A 15,715-nucleotide genomic window follows, 5' to 3' on the forward strand; every position below is an offset into this window, starting at 1 on the left:
TGGGAGGGTCAGCGGAGACTTTAAACTGGAAGGTTCCTGACAAACATGTGGGACCCTGCCACCATCACGCCAAGCTTGCCTCTGGCACCTGAAAACAGGAGCTCGTGAGAGAAATCAGGACCAGCCCAAGCTCGGCCACTCACTGGCTGTGTGACTTAATGTCTCTGGGCCCCGGCTTCTTCGCCTGTAAATGGCAATAATTGCTCCAACTAACAGATTTTAGAAACAGAGGTGATGCCCAGGAGACAGCCAGCCAAGGCTCCTACACAGACGGCAGGCCGAAGCATCCTCAGGATAGGTCTCCTGCCCTGAACTGGCCCCTCCTTCCGGCCCACCCAGGGCACAGACCCATCCTCTTCCCTTCCAGGCGGGAATGGTGCTGAGGGCTGCCCGGAAAGGGCTCAGGCCCAGGAGGAGGGCAGGGCAGGGAACAAAGAGGGAGCCCTCCCTGCCAGGGAGGTACACGGAGCCCTCACACACCAAGGGGCAAATGTCCCCGTGAGCCCCTGGATCACAGAGGCCTGAAGTACAGACGGCCTGGGACCTTGGAATCACAGACCAGCTGTCACTGATCCCAATTTACAGATGAGGGCACTGAAGCACAGAGAGGGTCAATACTGGCCTGAGGACACACAGCTGATAAATGGCCCCACAAGGGATCCAAGGTTTCGGGCCATGCCATAACCTCCCACGTGGCTCTGCAGGCTGAGAACACCCTACTCAGGGGTCCCCGGGCATCAGCCTGGCATCAAGCATGCCCAGAACAGGAAAGAGCTGGGGATGCTCCGTAGCGGCCCGGCCTGGGCCTGGCGCTGAGGTCAGGGAGTCAGGAGCACGATCATAAAGGGCCCCCAGTGGCTTTCCCTCAGCTCCTGGAACATCTCTTTTAAAACATTGTCTCGGGACTTCCCTGGCAGTCCAGTGGTTAAGACTCCGCGTTTCCAATTCAGGGGGCGCGTGTTCGATCCTTGGTCGGGGAACTAAGATCCCACATACTGTGTGGGGAGGCCAAATGAATAATTAACACTTAGAACAAAATAAAAATCTTTTTTTTTTTTTTTAATAAAAATCTTTTAAATTAAAAAAATAAAACATTGTCTTACCAACCACTGAGTTGTTAAGAACTTGAAAATGTACTACTTCTGGAGAATCTGGAGGGGTGGGGTCACTGGGACCCAGTTCCTGACCCCGTTTCCCGGCCACTCACTGCCCCTCTGAGGCCCCACAGCTCCTTTCCCAGGGGCCCCGGGGAGTGGAATCCCTGGGGATGAGCGCTTCCGTGGATACAGTTGGACGGTCCTCAGCAGAGAGGCCCGGGCCCTGGGCCACCCAGAGTTGGATCCTTGCTCCCTTCCTGTGTGAACTGGGGAAGGCACTCCCAGGCTGGTCATACCCAGTCACCTAGGTGGGCCCTCAAGAAACAGGAGCAGTTTGGGGGTGGGAGGAGCTCTTTGGAGGCAGCCAGCGGGGGGATCTCATCTGGGACACGACTCAGATGGCCGAGCCTGGAAGGCCCCCAGGAGAGGGGACCAAGGGCAAAGCAGGAACTGGGCAGGGGCCTGCCTGCCAGCTGGAGCAGGGACCAGAGGAGATGGGTGATGGGAGAAGAAACCCACCCTGGGCCAGAAGCTTGATACACTTTAGTCTCTGCCACAGCCTGTATGGTGGCCTGTAACATTCCCATTTTACCAACAGGGAAACTGAGGCTCAGAGAGGCCACACCTACAGTAAGTGGCAGAGCCAGGATTCACACCTGGTCTGGCTGACTCCAAAAATGCCTGTCTGGGCACCCCCCCCGGGCAGGGGGTGGGGGCCAGGAACCAATGTCCACTAAAGCACTTCCTAAATGCCAGGCACCTGCTGGACACTCTGTATTCATGGTCCCTCAGCCTCACGCTACCTGCCAAGTGAGTTCTACCCCTACCCATTCTGCAGAAAAGGAAATCAAGGCTCGCAAAGCAGAAGCCCTGGCAGGGGGGGGGACTGGAGCCTGGTCTGTAATCCCAGGGCTGTCGGCACCAAAGAGCTGTCACCCCAGCCACCGGGGATGGGTCCGGTCAAGAGCAGAAGGAGGCACTCACCTGGCCCAGATTGTCGAAGTTGTACTTGTGGTGGACCCAGCGGTAGTTGGCGGCCACGCAGTCGGAGCGGTTGGTGATGTTGCGGGTGTCTATGCCCAGACAGTGGTAGAACTTGCCCTTGAAGAGCTGGGGGCAGGGACACGGGTCACAGGGTTAGTGACCATCTTGCCAGTGCTCCCAGGGGGTGGGGGGGGAGTGCAAATCAGAAGAGGGCCCCGCCCCTCGGGGTCACTTCCTCCTTGTACGGCCTGAGCCAACCACTCCATCCCACCGTCTCTCCAAGTCCCCCAGCAGGAAGCGGGGCTGCTCGCATCCCATCTAACGAGTGAGGAAACTGAGGCCCGGTGGTGTCAGGAGATTTTCCCAAAGTCATTTGAGGTTTAAGAAGGGGCAGAGCCAAGCTTCACACCCTGGTCTGTCTGATTCTTACTCTTCCACAGACCCCAGAGATCAGACACCAGTACCCACACTGGGGATTCGGGCAGTGACTCCATGCGAGGAAGTTGCCTGTACACCCCCGAGAGACAGAGCGACGTAAAGGGACGCTCTCTAGGGACCCAAGCCCTCTCCATGTCAACTGCCTGGAAGGGACAAGGCCACTGTCCACACAGGGTCCACACCAAGCCCGTTCTGCCCAGGAGGCCACGCTGTGAATCGCTCAGCAACCCCAAAGGACACCTGTGCACGGGGTTCCTCCAAACCTACAGCCCCAGACACAGGACCAGGTGGGGAGCCTGGGGGCCTCAGCACAGGGTTCAGACCCTCAAGAGATAGGGTCTCAGCAGCAGCTCAGACCGCAGAAGGCCCAGGTCACTCTGCCACCCCCCAGCACACACTCTGTTATCTGCCCCACTACTCGCTGTCCCCCCCGAGGCCTCATTCTACACCCGGGCTGGGCCCCAACCCCAAATCTGAGTCAGCTCAAGGCCCTGCCTGGGTCAGAGACCCTCCACGACCCCTACCCCAGAGGAGCCAAGCCCCAGCTCCTTAGCTGCCATTCCAGGTCTCTCCCCACTCGGCCCGGCTCATCTCTCCATGCCAGCCGTAGCCCCGGGGCCCTCTCTCCACACGTGCCCTGCTTGGTCCCGCCTCCCCACACGTTGCCCATCTGCCCCTGACACACCTTCCCCCCGCCGTGACCTGCCCAAACCTCCTGTCTTTCAAGGCCCAGTGCCAAGGCCACCTCCTTCAGGCGTTTTCCCCACTGTCCCCAGCCCACCCCTGGGCTGCCATTTACCCAGCCTGCCTTGCAGTCAGCCATCTGGGCCGTGTCTGTCTCCCTCCCTGGAATGGGAGCTAACTGCTGGCAGGGACCATGGCTGCTCCACTAGGGCCACCTGGCACAAGGTCTGGAGAGCTGGGCAGGAGTGTGGAGCCTCTTCCCCGACTGCAGAGCCCACCCCATGCCCTGCCCCGCCTGGGTGCCCCTCACCTGCACCCCCAGGATGCCGAAGATGATGAAGAAGGCACAGCAGATGAGGACGATGTTGCCGATGGGCTTGAGGGAAGAGATGAGCGTCTCCACCACCAGCTTCAGGCCAGGCGCCCGGCTGATGACACTGCAGGCAAGAAGGGGTCAAGGGTACCGTTAGCCGTCAGCCAGGCCTGAAGACAGCCCCTGCTAGGCCCAGAGTCACCAGAGCAGAGGCTCCCAGGCTCCAGATCTATATGAACAGCAAGGCACTGTGCTTTCACCCCAACCCCTTGGGATCCACACCACACCCTCCTCTAGATATTAACGCCCAGAGATGGCAGTGAGCCACGAAGGACTCACAGGGAGTGGGTAGCAGCCCTGGGGGCCACATTCAGCCCCCGCCTTCCAGCACCTGCTCCAGGCTCCTCCCCCAGGAGCGGGGCCCACAGGTGTGACCCTGGCCCTGCTCAGCTGGTGCTGGGCACAGGCTATGGAGGACTGAGTGGGTGTGGGTGGCCAGACTGAGGGGTTCACCTAGACCCTGGGGGCTTCCCTGGACAGTGCAGGGTGCCCCCATCCTCGGGTGCGAGGGTCCTCACCGCAGGGGTCGCAGGGTGCGCAGCAGCCTCAGGACCCGGAGGACCCCCAGGATCTTGGCTCCCCCGGCCGAGGCCAGGGACACCACAATGTCGATGATTGACACGAAGACAAGGAAGCCATCCAGCACATTCCAGCTGCTGCGCAGGTACGCCTGCTCACCGAAGTACAGGCCCAGCGAGACCACCTGGGGGAGGGGCGAGGGGCGGGGTCAGTCAGACTCCTCGGGAGGGTGGAGCGAGATCAGACAGGCGAGGGGCAGAGCCAGGTAGGCATGGGAGAGCCGGGAGCAGTGGGCTGGAGCGGACACGTGCCCTGCCGCCCCCTCTGAAGGCGGGCTATAGGTCTCCCTCTACCCAGGGAGCCACTCCCTGAAGCACCCCATTCCCTTCTCCCTGCACATCTGGTTAACCCAACTTGAAGCCATGTGCTCTGGGAAGCATCCTAGACAGAACCCTACCGCTGTGCCCTGCACCTCCAGCAGGTACCTCCACGACACTGGAAATGGGCTGTGAGCTCCTGGGCAGCGGGCACGAAGCTGACCGCATCCCGCCTTCCCCAGTCCTAGGAGCCCAACCCAGTGGCTGGGACCAAGTAGGGGTGAGCCTCCAAGGCCACCTGTGGAATGCTGTTGAGGGGCAGGTGAGTGACAAGCGGAGCGGGGCTGGGCCAGGGGAAGGAGAGGTCCCAGGTGAAGCCAGGTACCTTCAGTGTCATCTCGCCCACAAAGATGGCTGTGAAGATGTAGTTGGACACAGTGAGGAAGATGCGTTCCTGAAAGAACCAGGAGATGCCATGGATCCAGGGTCTCCCGGGATTGGTCTGCCTTCAGCCGAGGGGCACCCAGGAGACGCCGCCGCTTCACAGTCCAAGGAGGCAGCCCCTCTCCAGAGGCAAGCTCCCGGCCACATCCCCCTCCATGGCATCCCCCTCCACGGCATCCCCCTCCATGGCTCTCCATGGAGAGCATCGCTGGGCTCTCCAACCCTCCCAGCCCAGCATGCTGTCCCTCAGCAGGCCCTGGGGACCTGTCCCTCTGCCGCGCTCCTTCCACCGCCCGAAAGCCCCAGCCACTCACGGTGCTGCCGGCCTCAATCTGGGGCCGCTCCAGGGCGATGGTGATGCAGTTGAGGAAGATGAAGGCCAGGACGACATAGTCGAAGAGCTTGTGGGCGATGATGGTCTGACACAGGACGCGGAACCTGGGCAGGGTGGGCAGGGGGCCACGTGAGTGTCAGTTTGCCCCTTACCCTGGCCAGGAGGAAGGCCCCAGGAACACATGAGAACCAGGGTGGCCTGGAGGAAGCTGACCCTTCTTTTCTCCGGCCACACAACAGGGGGCGGCTTTAGGTCTCTGCTCAGGATGCCCACCTGAAGCCACCTCTGCTGACCACACTGCAAGCTCCTGGCACCCGCCTAGCCCTGGCAAAGCTTTCCAAACACTGGCCCGAATCTCTAAGCCTTGTCCTCCGGCTGCATGGACACATTGTCTGATAGCCTCAGCTTCTGCCCCCAGGCCTTCCCTCGGGCTGCTCCCTCCACCTGGACCAGCCTCCCCCTCCTTACCACCCCTTCTTCATCTACAGAACGCTGTCTGCCTCCAAAGCCCAGCACAAAGGCCTCCTCCCCCAGGAAGCCTTCGGATGCCCCCCTCCAGATGGAAGCACCCCAGGTTACCGGAAGATTTATCCAACCTGGTGCCCAGCACAGGATGGCCTAGACTAGAGGAGATGCCCAGGAAAGCCCCCACACGAACCCCTTCCTCCCCAGCAGACCCCCCACTACAGGGCCGGAAGGCCCGCCCCCTACCTCCCCACCGCGCCCTGCCAATGGCCCTGCTTGGCTTGCCAGAAATCTCTCCCTCCCAAACCTGTCAACCCCCTACTCTAACGCCACCCTGAGCCTGGCCCTGCCCACCTGTTCTCGGGGGAGAAGAGGTAGACAGACCAGTCCTCGCGGACTTCGCACCAGTCAGGCTTGTAGACGTCAATCATCTTGCGGACGCGGAAGCACAGAGTCTGGCAAGGGGAGGACGGGGTGCTGGCGGGTCAGCGCTGCCCAGAGCCGCTCATATCCACCCACCCTGACCATCCAGCAAAGTGGGGCCGCTGGATGACCTCCGAACTCTCCCAGCAAGACCAGAACCCTCACCCCACCCAGGGCGGTCAGGGAGGGCTTCTCTCCCAGGGGCGGGCCCAGCTCAGAGGTGTTCCGGCCCCGCCCCCTCTTCACCCACCTGAAGCCCTCTCCCCATGGCCAGGGTCCCCCTTAGGCGGGACCCCTGTCGGTCCCTCCCACTCCAGCGCCACCTCTCGACCACTCCCCGTTGCGTCCCAGCTGACCTCCTCGTGGTACCCTCCGTGGCCCCCAGAGCCTCGCGCACTCACGTAGTCCATCTCCTCTTCGTCCTCCCCGGGATCCCGGCGGTCGTCCATCTTGGTGAAGACGTCCTTGGCGATGCTGGGCATCCTGCCATTGCAGTCCTCGTGCCCGGGGACCGGGCCTGCCGCCCTCCAGGCAGTCCGTGGGTGGGTGCCCACGGCGGGCACCAGCTCGGCCAGGTCCACCGAATCTCTGGTGTCGAGGGACAGCGTCCGGCGGTGGTGGCAGTGACGGTGCGCCAGGTGGGGACCATGCTGCGCTTGGTGGGCGTGCGGGGTGTGCGGGGCGTGCAGGGCGTGCGGGGGCGCGGCCCGCAGCGGCCCCTCCTCCCGGGCACCTTCGCAGGCCCGGGCGCCGCCGCTGAGCTCTGCCGCTGAGAGCAGGGACTCGTGCTCCGCCGATGGGGGCTTGTGCTTGAGGCTGTTCCAGCTGGAGCGACGGCTGGCCCAGGCCCCACTGCGGCCCCACGGCCCGTGATAGGAGCTCCGAGAGCTGGACTGGGAGGAAGCCCGGGGCTCCGGTCAGCGCCACCACACACACCCACGGTTGTGACTGAAGGGAGCCTGCACACCTGCTGAGGCCCAAAGAGGGCTGCCCACCTGGCCAGTGGGGGACAGAAGGGGCTAGACCCCAGAGGTCCTCTCCTTGCTCTGCCTCTCACTCCATCCACATCTACGGACACATGGGCACCTCCCCTGTGTGGCTATGTCCCTCCTGCCACCTCCCTTCCCTTGATAACAGTACAGTAAGTCAGGGCATCTTCCCATTTTATAGGAAGGGAAACTGAGGCTCAAGAAGGGCTGTAACTTGGTCATGGTTACAAAGTTTGGCAGTGGCAGAGGCCAGATACAAGCTCAGGTCTGCCCAACCCCAAGGCCCGGCTCTTAACCCTACACCTTGCTGCTAAAACAAAAACCCACCTCTCTACACCAGACCCACAGGCACTATTCGTTCATTCACTCACTCATTCCTTGTTGCCAGGTCCTGCTCTGTCCCTGGGCACCCAGGAAAGCAACAGACATGGTCCCTGCCTGTTTCTGGCTGGGCAGTCTGGTGCCCTAAGCCTAGGTACCAGTCTGAGGCTGGACTGGCAGACACTTCTCAGGGTCCCTCAGCACACACCCAGCAGGGAGTAGCCAACCAGAGCACCCCACGAGGACTCACCAGGGAGCGCTGGTCGTAGCTCACCCTCCCCAGTGACATGACACTGCTCTTGCGGGAGCCCAAGGCCATTAGCACGGGGTCTGGCTGCAGTGAGAGGCGGGGGGCGGATGCTGCAGCCCCAGTGGGGCCCAGATGTCCACCCAGTGGGAGATTGGGGTCCAGGTGCCCATTGGGGGTCATGGGGATTGGGCAGAGCTTGGGATCTGGAGGGTTCAGATAGAGACAGAGGGAGGAGCAGACAAGAGGACAGAACAAGAGCAAAAGAAGCCATGAGACAAAGAAACAGACAGGGACAGTAACAGAAATGAAGAGTTTTTCTGGAGAGACCTCCTCCACCAGGAAGTCCTCCTGCTTGGACCCCATCACATGTGCCTCCCCTCTGCCCCATTTGCAAGGCTCTCAGCTTTATTTTTGGATGAGTGGATCCCTTGCCTTCTGTGTTCAGGGCCAGCTCCGAGCTTCACCCAACATAGGAACCTCACTCCCATGCCCAGCGCAGGAAGAAGGCAGAGCCTGCTTAGCCTGGTTACTGAGAAGGACACAGCCTGGGCTGGGAGGTTTCTTCCAAGCTGCGCAGTGGTGCTAAACAAAACCCAGGCACCCTGAGGCCCAAGGCTCTTGGCTACAGGCCAGCTGCATGGAGGGGTGAGGGTGGCTGCAGCCACCCCTGTGGCTGGAATTCAGGAGAGCCATGAATGCCACTGACCTTTGGAGGTTTAGCAATTCTTTCAATTATAAATGTAACCAGCAAACCATAGAGAATTAGCAGTCCCGAGCCTTGGCTTGAGGGGAAACCAGACGCTGTGCCCTCTGCCCAACTAGATCTGGGGAAGAGTCCTGGCCTCCTAGGTGACGAGTGGAGGTCCGTTTACCTCCGCCACTGTCCAGGCCCTCCTGGAGCTTGTCAAACTCCTCCATGTTGGATGAGCTCTGGTCCTCGTCCGAGTAGGAGCGATTGGCGTCGCCCTGGGAGACCGTCCCTCACATTGGAACAAAAGTCAGCTTAGCCCTTCCCTCCCTCCTGAATTTTTCAATGGGTGTTTTCACCCCCCCCCCACATTTTACAGATGGGGAAACTGAGGCTCAGAAAATGGAAGCGAGAAGCTAACGAGGACCTAGGCCACAAACCCACATCTGCCTGATTGTAAGTGTCCCCAAAGCCTCAGAAAATGAAGGAGGCAGGATCCAGAATCCCAGATCTTGGGGACTTTAGGATCTCAGAGATGGAGAAGCCTAGGCCTACACCCCTGGGGGAGAGGCAGGGATCCTAGATGCAGATCTCCCCCCACTTGCATGCCTCCTGTGATGGGAAGCTCATCACCTCACTGGCAACCCCCTCCTCTGGAGACCTGTTGCCTGCTAGATGTTTGAATCGCAGTCCTCCTCCATCCAGACCACCCCCCGCCCAGTCTCGTGCAGGCCCCAAAGGGGTGCTTCCTCCACCAGGGCCACAGTCACCTCCGCCTGGAAGCCCTCCACCAGGATGGCCACCAGCAGGTTGAAGAGCACATAGTTGCCGAAGGTCATGAGGGCAACGAAGTAGAGGGAGGCCCAGGGGGAGGTGGAGGCCATGCCATTGTAGAGGACGACGTTCCAGTCCTCCTGGGTAAGGATCTGTGCGGGGAAGGGGGAGGACAGCTCAGGCCCCCCAGCCCACTGGGTGTCCTAGGTGCAGGCACGTCGCAGCCCGTGAGCACCTACAGCATCCGCTCATACACGCTCGGGCACACCCAGGGTCCTCGAAAACCACGGCCCTAGCTGGGGGCAGAGCCGCAGAATCGTGCACGTGCATGTGTGTGTGCGCGCGCAAGCACACACACGCACACGCACACCTCTTCCTGCTGCCCGGCCCGCCCACACCCTCGAGGCCTACGTCACACACTCCTGCCCTGACACGTGCGCCCCACGGACCGGTGCTCCCTCCTGGCTGCTCCCCAGCCCCACCCTCTCAGCACCGTATCCCACCACCCAGGGCACAAGCCCACACTGCCTTCTCCCCTTGTTCCTTCTGCCCCCACCGCACCTGTGTGTACACACCCACTCAACCATGGCCACAGTACACGTGAGGAAACAGCCTCGGGGAAGAATCCTAACCCCACAGTCTCAGGGCAGGAGCGAGGGGGCGGGGACGGGCAGCGGGCAGTCAGTCCAGCTCCCAGAGCCAGCGCTGCGCCAGCCTGGCCACCGGAGGCCGGGGTTGAGGGGCCTCCTTGTCAGGCCACTGCTCTCCCCTGGATTCTCTGAGGCTGGGGGCACCTCCAAAAGGTGATCCTGGGAGAACTCCCTTCCCCAGACACCCACGGACGCATGCTGGGGCTCACCTGGAACACCGTGACAATGGCCCAGAGCAGGGAGTCGAAGTTCTTCCGGTCGGGGACGGTGTCTCCCGTGTCCGTGCGGAGGCTGAACTTGCAGCCAAAGATATGCATTCCAAGGATGCTGGGGGAGAGGCAGAGGAGGCTCAGGGGACTCACACACACAGAGCTCTCTGCCCACCCACCTTGTTTCATTCTCAGAACCACCCACTAAGATGGGAGGGGCCAGTGTGGGTCCCATTTTACAGACGTGAACACAGAGGCTCAGAGGGGCAGTACTCGCCCGGAGCCATAGGGGATTAAGTGATGGTGCCAGGATTCGTATCCAGGTCTGGGGTGTTGCCTGGAGAAGCTCAACCAGCCACACTCCCCCAGGTTTCTGCCCACGGGCCTGGCAGGCCCCGCAGGTGTGGCCCCAGGGTGGGCGGGACTCACCTGAAGATGAAGATGAAAAGCATGAGCAGCATGCAGAAGGTGGCCACGTTGTCCATGGTCTTCATGAGCACCACGAGCTGCCGCCGCAGCGCGGGCATGAAGCGCACCAGCTTCAGCACCCGCAGCAGCCGGAAGGTCCGCAGCACCGACAGCCCGCCGTCCGCCTGCCCCACAATCTCCCAGATGCTGCAGCCCGCCGGGCAGGGGTGGGGAGGGGAGAGAGGCAGGAAGGGTCAGAGGGAGGCCGGGAGGAGACGAGGGCAAAGGAAGAAGGAGAGGCCAGGTGGGCGGAGAGATGGACAGCTTCCCTTCATTCACTCATTCATCCAATGGGTATTGTTTGACAGGTCACTGCGCCTCGTGGCACCCTGAAGCCAGGGCTCTGAGCCTGGATTCCACGGACCACCCCCCGCAAGAAGTCTGTGGCCCGTAAATACCACTGACCTCTGTTTGAGATTTAACATTCTTTTGATTATGAACGTCAACAACAAGCAGCAGAGAATTAGCACTTCCTGCGACCTCGTGGCCGATCGAAATCACTGATACTTTTCTATCACATGACAGCCGATACAGGTGTTTCCAGATATTACTTATCCTCATCCTTTCTTTGGAATGATCGTAGTCACGGACCCACTGCTGTATCTTGCTATTTAATGAATTAATCCAGAAGTGCATGCACTGCTATATCACAAATTTTCAAATATTTTGATAACTGTATTTCAGTGTAATTAGCTTCCTTTGATCTTATGTACTTCATTTACTGGCTGGGGTCAGTGCATTAAATCCCCCTCCCACCCCGTTCTGTTTCTAGGCCCACAGGCTAGGGGCGGGATTGGGGGGGGGGAGGTCGGCACCTGATGATGACAATGATGCTGTCGAAGATGTTGTAGGGGTTCCGCAGGTAGTCAAAGAGCCCGAAGGCGGCCAGCTTCAGCAGCATCTCCAGGGCAAACATGCTGGTGAAGACCACGTTGCAGATCTCCAGGATGTTGGTCAGCTCCTCGGGCTATGGGGGTGTTGGGGAAGGGAATGGGGACCCGGTCAGGCCAGAGGGCTGCCGGGATACCCATCAACTCTAGAACCTCCGGGAAGGCCCGGCTCTGCCACCCCGGCTCCACGACCTGCAGGTCAGTGTCCTTGCCGGAGCTCCATCCTCCCCCTGCACTTGGCCTCAAGAAACCTACAGCTCTGCCTCATCTCTGCTGTCTTGAGAGGTCCACTGAGATGGGAACACATGGGGCTAACCTTCCACCAAGTTGGCAATGATGCTGGTAGTGCACACTAAGGGCCACATTATGATACCCATTTTACAGATAAGGAAACTAAGGCTCAGAAACAAGCCAGAGGTTACACGGCTAGACACAGAGCAAGACAAGAAGGCAAACCAGTGGCTGCGGAAACCCCGTTTGCCCACGACCCTAACCCGTTTTGGGAGCACGTGCAGGACCTGCCCTGTGCACTTCATAGGCGTCATGTAACTTAGTCCCTCACGAGAGCCCATTATGCATATGAAGAAGCAGGTTCAGAGAAGGCCAGTGCCCTGCCTGAGACTGCACAGTTAGTAAGGGGCAGAGCCAGGGTTTGAACCCAGGCAGCCTGGCTCCAAGTCTCCACCCTTAACCCCTGCCTGTGCAGACCTCCCTACACAGCCTTCCCCTCGCCTCCTTCCTTCCTTAGCAATGGCCATCTCAGGATTGTGGGTGGCTGGAGACCATCTGCCCTGGGAAGGGAGGACAGAGACCGCGTACCTACTGTGTGCCACCACGGCTCTCAATCCACCTGACCACCTGGTCAGTGGGGCTTACTTCTCCCGCTTCTCAGAGGAGGACACGAAGGCCCAGAGAGGTTAAGGGTCAAAGTCACCAGCTGCTCAGAGGGAGACTGGCCCCTCTGGCCGCAGATCCAACCTCTGCCCCTGGAGCTGTTTACTTGCTGGTTATTAGCAGTAGGTGACACCCCTGCAAGTGGGACCACGCAAGGAACCCCAGTGTATGAAACAGGCCACCCTGTTGGCCACGACTGGGGGTGGGGTTCCAGGTCCTCCCCCCAACAGCCCGGGCCTCAGTTTCCTCAGCCATAAATCGAGGGAATGGAGTAAGATGAGGGCCGTACAAGGCTCCAGTCCCTTCTCTCCCTGCTCCTCCCCCAGCCCTGGCCCCTCCGCCTGAATCACGGAGAAGGGAAGGGCCATTTGTTAGGCCTGAACATGTGCCCGTGTTGAGCTCAACCCCAGCACAGTTACTGACAGTCAATCTGTGAGGCCACTGTTAGCAGCTCCATTTTACAGATGAGGAAACTGAGGCTCAGAGAAGGGAACTGCCTTGCTCAGAGCCACCCGGCAAGGCTGTGGCAGAGCCACCAAGTCAGACTCCGAACTGCTCTCTCGGTGTCCACACCCACACCTCCCCGAACCCGTCCATCCGTCATCCACTTGTTCATCACTGCGTGCACTCCACAGGTCTCCCAAGCATCGTCAGGGGCTGGGCTTGTGCTACCCGGGGTGGGTGGTGGTGAATGAATCAGCACATTCTTCCTGCCCTTGAGAAGCGCAGGCTCCGCTGGCAAAGCCCATCCGCAAGTTAACAAACCACTCGGCGGGGATGAAAACAGAGGGACCTTGAGGGTGGTTTGGGGGAACAGGGCAGTGCAGTCAGGAGCAGCTTCCTATAGAAAGTGACATCTCAGGGACACCTCAAAGCCGAGAGGGGGAGTGGGTGACAGGGAGAAGAGAAGGTTGTCCAGGCGAAGAGACCAGCCCGAACTCGGGCTGGGAGGCGGGAGAGTTCCCAGCATCAGCACCGCCCACCCCAGCCCAGCCACCCTCCCCCCAACGCCCCACCCCCCCACCCCGCACCGAGCAACAGGGCCTCAGGCACCTGACTTTGATTCCACTTGGGCCAAAAGGAGAAGAGAAAAAAATATCAACCCAGCCCTCCCGCTTCCCGCCTGGTGCCTGGGAAATCTAATAATACTGCCGGCTCCTCTCAAGGCCAGATAAAAGGAGAAGGCACCATTTCCATCTGTAATTACATCTGACTCACAGAATGGTCCCAAAAGGGGAGTGGGTCCCTGAGAGAGGCCCCCAGTGGGGGAGGGGCGGGGGCCCGGCATCCCTGGTTGAGCCAGGGCCCAGATGCTACTCAGAGCCACCAATTTCCTAGGCCCCCAAAACAGAGGTGAAAGATTTGGACGCTGACAGGCCGTAACGGCAGTCACCCTGCTCTGGGCCACACGCACTGCACACACACTCCCGCCCACCTGAAACAGATGCGGAGCCTGCAGCTCTGCTCTCCCCGAAAGGTAGGTCACCCACTTGCTCCCCTCCTCCCTCGCAAGAGCTGTTTCTCTAGTCGAGCGCACACCTGTTAATCTTTTTCTAATGGACCATCCATCACTCCTACGAGCATTTTTCTGAGAGAGACAGCGAGCGGGAGAGAGAGATTGACAAATACACAGTGAGTGAGAGACCAAAGGGGGTGGTAGGTGGAGAGGGACAGGGCAGCCACGAGAGAGATGGAGAAAGACTCGAAAGAGAGGTGGACTGATAGACAGACAAATATAGACCCAGGGAGTGAGAAGCAAATGCAGGGTGTGGAGAGACAAGACAGAGAGAGAAAAACAGAGACAAACACGTAATGAAAGACCAAGATCATGGCACTGTGAGTCAGAGACAGAGCCAGAAAGTGAGAGAGAGCAGGCAGACAGACAGACAGGCAGAGACTGCAGAGAGGTGGCTGGAGATGGCAAAGGCCCACCCCATGGAAGAGGAGGTGCCGAAGGGCAGAAAAACCAGGTTAAGCCGGAGGCAGGAGGATAGAGGGCCGCTGAGGAGGGGCTGCAACCTGAAGGTGAGGCCAGAAGCAGAGGGAGACGGGGCAGGGGCAGGGCCAGCTCATCCCTGCTGGACGCCAGGCTTGGGAGGCCCAGCTGCCCAGCCTCTGGCCACTTCTGCAGGGCCAGATAAGGGCCCAGCTGGACAGGGGTCTCTAAGCTGCCCCCAGGGACCCCTTGAGCCCAACATCGTCCTCGTGATAACAACGGCAGCCAGTGTTGAAACACCTCCCATGTGCCAGGCGGTGCTGAGCACTTTCCATGGGTTATCCTGTCTAAGCTCAAACATTACCCTATAGCATCCACATTTTACAGCCAGGAAACCTGAGGCTCAGAGAGAAGTGACTGTCCCTGGCCACAGCCAGGCAGTGGTAAAATCCGATCTCAAACCCAGGTGTCCTCCCTCTGGCCCGCCCCACCTCCCCGTGGCCCAGGTGCCCTCACCTGCACCACTCTTCTGACCTCAGGCTCCAGTTCAGCACGGACAGGTCACTGCCCTGCTTACAAGCCTTCCATGGCTCCCCACTGCCCTAAGGATAGAGCCAGTCTCAAGACCCTTCATGGATTGACAGCCCCTGGCCTCTTGGGCTGTCTGCCCTGCCCCATGGGCACATCCTCCTTGAGGGCTCAGGGTCTTTCGTAGGAATGCCCATGCTCCTGCGTCTGTTCCTCCTTTGTCTAATGAAATCCCAGTCATCCTTTAGGATCCATCTCCAGTGCCATCGCCTCCAGGAAGTCTTCCCCAACTGCAGTTCACGTTGGTGTCTCTCTCCCCTAAGTCCTCACAGAGCTGGAACGTCAGGTACTGAGCCACTCCATCTTCCTCTTCCCAGAGTCACCCCAGATCTGGCTTGGCAGTGACTTGCTGAGACTGCTGAAAAGAGAATAAAGCCTGACCCTCTCTTTGTTGTCCGACGTGGTAAGCATCCTCTAGCTCCAGGACAGCCTGGTGCAGCTCCGGAGGAGTCATGGGCCGGGACGGGCGAATGCTGGGAGAGGGAGGGGCTGAGAGAGCCTGCTCCCAGGAGCAGTGCCTCCCCACCCCTTCCCGTCGGCCTCCTGGAACCTCCAATTCAACCTCAGCATCTCAGCTTCTCACCGCATCACGCTGGGCAAGGCAGTCCACCTCTCTGAGCCTCGGTTTCCCCATCTGCCCAGTGGGGACAAGACACTCACCCCGCCTGCCCTGGGGGCTGCCGAGGGGATCACACCGGGAAGATATGTGACAGCAAATGATGACAGAGAAATCTGGCTGCCCAAGCCGACCCCGCCCACCTGCCTGTCACGCAGCCTCAGTCACAGACTGTTCCGGGCCCACTCCCCTCCAGGGCTATGCCGACTTCTGCACCATCTGGGTCCACCTCATGGGTCACACACAGGTCACTGCCTGGCTGACCCCCACTTTCCCCTGTCACCTCCTCCTAGGCCAGTCCCTGCAAGGAGTAGCTGTGGCCATGAGGAACCTGGTGACACTCCCTTGTGATTTTAGCAGCAGT

The 15,715-nt window shown here is 60.0% G+C and overlaps 1 protein-coding gene across 1 annotated transcript in view; it reads right to left on the reverse strand.

Moving 5' to 3' along the window:
- CACNA1I (calcium voltage-gated channel subunit alpha1 I) overlaps positions 1–15,715 on the reverse strand; it is a 103,876-nt gene that overhangs the window by 17,779 nt on the left and 70,382 nt on the right. The window contains exons 10-22 of the mRNA XM_079936273.1: positions 11,243–11,394; positions 10,389–10,574; positions 9,960–10,077; positions 9,097–9,252; positions 8,511–8,604; positions 7,639–7,841; positions 6,480–6,971; positions 6,010–6,110; positions 5,171–5,294; positions 4,798–4,866; positions 4,095–4,279; positions 3,514–3,640; positions 2,082–2,207 (exon numbers count right to left, since the gene is read on the reverse strand). Of these exons, the coding sequence (XP_079792399.1) occupies positions 2,082–2,207; positions 3,514–3,640; positions 4,095–4,279; positions 4,798–4,866; positions 5,171–5,294; positions 6,010–6,110; positions 6,480–6,971; positions 7,639–7,841; positions 8,511–8,604; positions 9,097–9,252; positions 9,960–10,077; positions 10,389–10,574; positions 11,243–11,394 (2,133 nt within the window). The remainder of the gene's footprint in view (positions 1–2,081; positions 2,208–3,513; positions 3,641–4,094; positions 4,280–4,797; positions 4,867–5,170; positions 5,295–6,009; positions 6,111–6,479; positions 6,972–7,638; positions 7,842–8,510; positions 8,605–9,096; positions 9,253–9,959; positions 10,078–10,388; positions 10,575–11,242; positions 11,395–15,715) is intronic.

This window comes from Stenella coeruleoalba, assembly GCF_951394435.1.
Source record: "Stenella coeruleoalba genome assembly, chromosome: 11".
NCBI lineage: Eukaryota > Metazoa > Chordata > Mammalia > Artiodactyla > Delphinidae > Stenella > Stenella coeruleoalba.